Source organism: Fulmarus glacialis, unplaced genomic scaffold, assembly GCF_000690835.1.
Source record: "Fulmarus glacialis isolate BGI_N327 unplaced genomic scaffold, ASM69083v1 scaffold16705, whole genome shotgun sequence".
NCBI lineage: Eukaryota > Metazoa > Chordata > Aves > Procellariiformes > Procellariidae > Fulmarus > Fulmarus glacialis.
Window position 1 is genome coordinate 362 of NW_009213792.1, and position 2,512 is coordinate 2,873.

The window sequence follows — 2,512 nt, forward strand, 5'->3', positions numbered from 1 at the left end:
GGCCAGGGGCCTGAGGGGGACAGGGGATGAGACTGGCTCACTTCCACGAAAGTCTTGGGTTGTGTTAAATAGAGGAGCCACCCTGTCCAGGCTGCCTGGCAGGAGAGAGATGTTTGGGGTTCAGGACACCACTGGGGACCTCTGCTACAAGAGGCAGTTGGCACCAGTTGGGCTGGTAAGGGATAGGGTCGTGCTGCTTGGAGGAGACGGTGAGATCACTAAGTGAACTAGAGGAGGACACTCGGCCCAGGCAGAAACCTCTGGAGTGGCTGGACATCCGTGAAACAACTTACTTTCCTTCTTGTTTACGGTGGTGCCTGAAGCCCTTGAAGAACAAGATACCGCGATCCTGGCAGGGCGAGGATGGGTATCACACCATTATCAACTTCTCCGTCAAATACCCGGTGAGTGAAGAGTGGGCTGGACTAGAAGGCTCTCCCGTTACAGTGATCCCGTGAACCGGAGGGTCCCGTTAAGGGCAAAATGCTGTCCCAGGGTTGGTCACCAGCTGTAGGAGTCTGGGATGGTCTCTTGAACAGGATTCGGCGCTGGCTCCCTTAAAGCTGAACTACACCCAGTTGGTGCCAGCCTCGCAGGAGTGCAGCAGTCTATCTGTAGACAGCAAGATTCTGTCTGTGCCTAGGACAACTGGCATCCCAGAGCCTCTGGCATGTAGCTGCGTAATTCCTTTATAAGTTCCTCTGTTTGAGGCAGCTCCTCTGTGCCTCTAGCCTAGTCTTTGCCCTGTATTTTCAATGCCAGACCTGAGAGAGGGCAGGGAAGATGGAAGACAGCATCTGACTGTCTGATGTGTCTGCACAAAATACCCTCCACACAAGGATCTGGTGAGGGCAGTCTCTCTCCTGACGGGATACCTGATGCATTCAGCTGGGCCCAACAGCTGCAGTCTGACCTGCCGGACTCAGGTGGATCCAAAAGGTAACCTGGTTCTGCAGGCCTCGGGATGTGGTGGCGGGGTGATGCAAATTCTGGCCCCAGTCAGTGGAAATCCTGCTCATAATCTGGAGTGCACCTACATAACGTGGCAAAAAAAAAAGGGAGGTGGTGATGCTAATGCTGCAGCTTGCTATGGGGGCTGCTGGGTGGTTGGTAGGAGCGCAGCCATTTTCTGGCACACTAACGTCTGTTTTTTCCCCCCTCAATCTATTAGGGTCGTTGCGAAAGTGGGTTGTAAATAAAGCTTTGCAGTACCTGGCGCCGCAGGTGAGTGGAGCATTTCCAAGGTGCGTGTGCCCAGTCCCAGTGGTTGGAACAGAGGGCTGCAGAGGGTGGCCTCCCTCCACAGTGGGGCTGCGCTAGGAATGGGCATCTTGGCTCATCTCTGGTGTGGCGTCACATTCTGTCAGCCTTATCAGTTTTGACAGCTGACTGATTCATTTCTGAAGCCAGAGGGATATGAATAACACGGCAACTCTGGTCTCCGCTTCTGCAATAACCTGCCTGACCCCCACTTTTCACGCCCCGTCTGAACAGGATCTTGAAGCTCAGTAGCTTTTGGAGATCCTGAACGGAGTGGCAGAGCAGTGCTGGCGGGGTCTCTGGTGCCAGAGCCGGACAGGGACAAAGGATTTCAGTACAGGAAGTTTAATTTCACTCTCCTAAAGCAGCTGGCATTGTCAGGGGATCTGGGCAAGCAGAAGATGGTCCCAAGGAGTTAAATTGTCCTTCTGCCTTTCTCTCTAGTGGGTCCTGAGCTCCTCCTAAGCAGCCAGAAAAGAAACGGAGTAGGTGTTAGTAGTGGCTACATGAGAAACGTACCAAGACCTTTTCTAAGCTTCCATGGTTGTTTCCCCCTGTGCTTCCCTGCTCCTGATCAGATGTTAAAGAAACTGCACAAGGCCTGCATGAAATACCCTGCCTGGGAGCAGCAGCACGATGCAAACATGAAACCCTGAGCAGAACAAGCTTCCTCTGTTGGTGCTGTCGGAGCTGGCGCTGCAGCGTGCCGCCTCGCTGGAGAACATCGATGAGAGTGGCCTATCCGAAGCGAAGGATGAGAGGGGCGAGCACAGCGGTTCGGAGAACTGATGCTGCTAGCGTCGCTGCAGGGAGGAACGTTACGCGATGCTGCTCAGACTCATCCAGTGGTTTACAAAAAGGGGCGGGGGGAGCTTTTAAAGAAAATCTCTGGGTTTGTAGCCTTTTCTCTCATGACGTGACTGGGGATCCAAGCACAGCAGCCCCGCTCAGCACCGAGACTGAATGGGGCCAGGAGCACACGGGCCACCTGTACCGACCTGGCTGAGTTACGCTCAGGGAGAGGAGCTGTGCAGTACGTGTCTCAGGTGTAACCTGCTATGCGTTAACACAAGACAGCTTGTTCTGGGGCTGTTACTGTTGCTCCAAAAAGTCAAGCTACCTGCAATACCTCTGCCAGTCTGCATCCCTGGCCAGGGAGTTACTCATTGACAAGCTAAAGCTGCTCCAATGCTCCTGACTCTTGGCCTCTATTTTGCAAGTCGCTGAAAAAATCCAGTGTTGCTGGACCTGT

At 53.8% G+C, this 2,512-nt stretch overlaps 1 protein-coding gene across 1 annotated transcript; it reads left to right on the forward strand.

Moving 5' to 3' along the window:
* Positions 1 to 323: 323 nt before the first annotated feature.
* Positions 324 to 2,049, forward strand: LOC104077181 (PCTP-like protein; the record flags this gene model as incomplete). The annotated part of the gene is given in 5 exon segments (XM_009578315.1): positions 324 to 404; positions 795 to 939; positions 1,172 to 1,224; positions 1,839 to 1,909; positions 1,911 to 2,049. Coding segments are annotated over 5 exon segments (489 nt in total), but the record flags the coding sequence as incomplete, so codon positions are not given.
* Between the last annotated feature and the right edge of the window lie 463 nt (positions 2,050 to 2,512).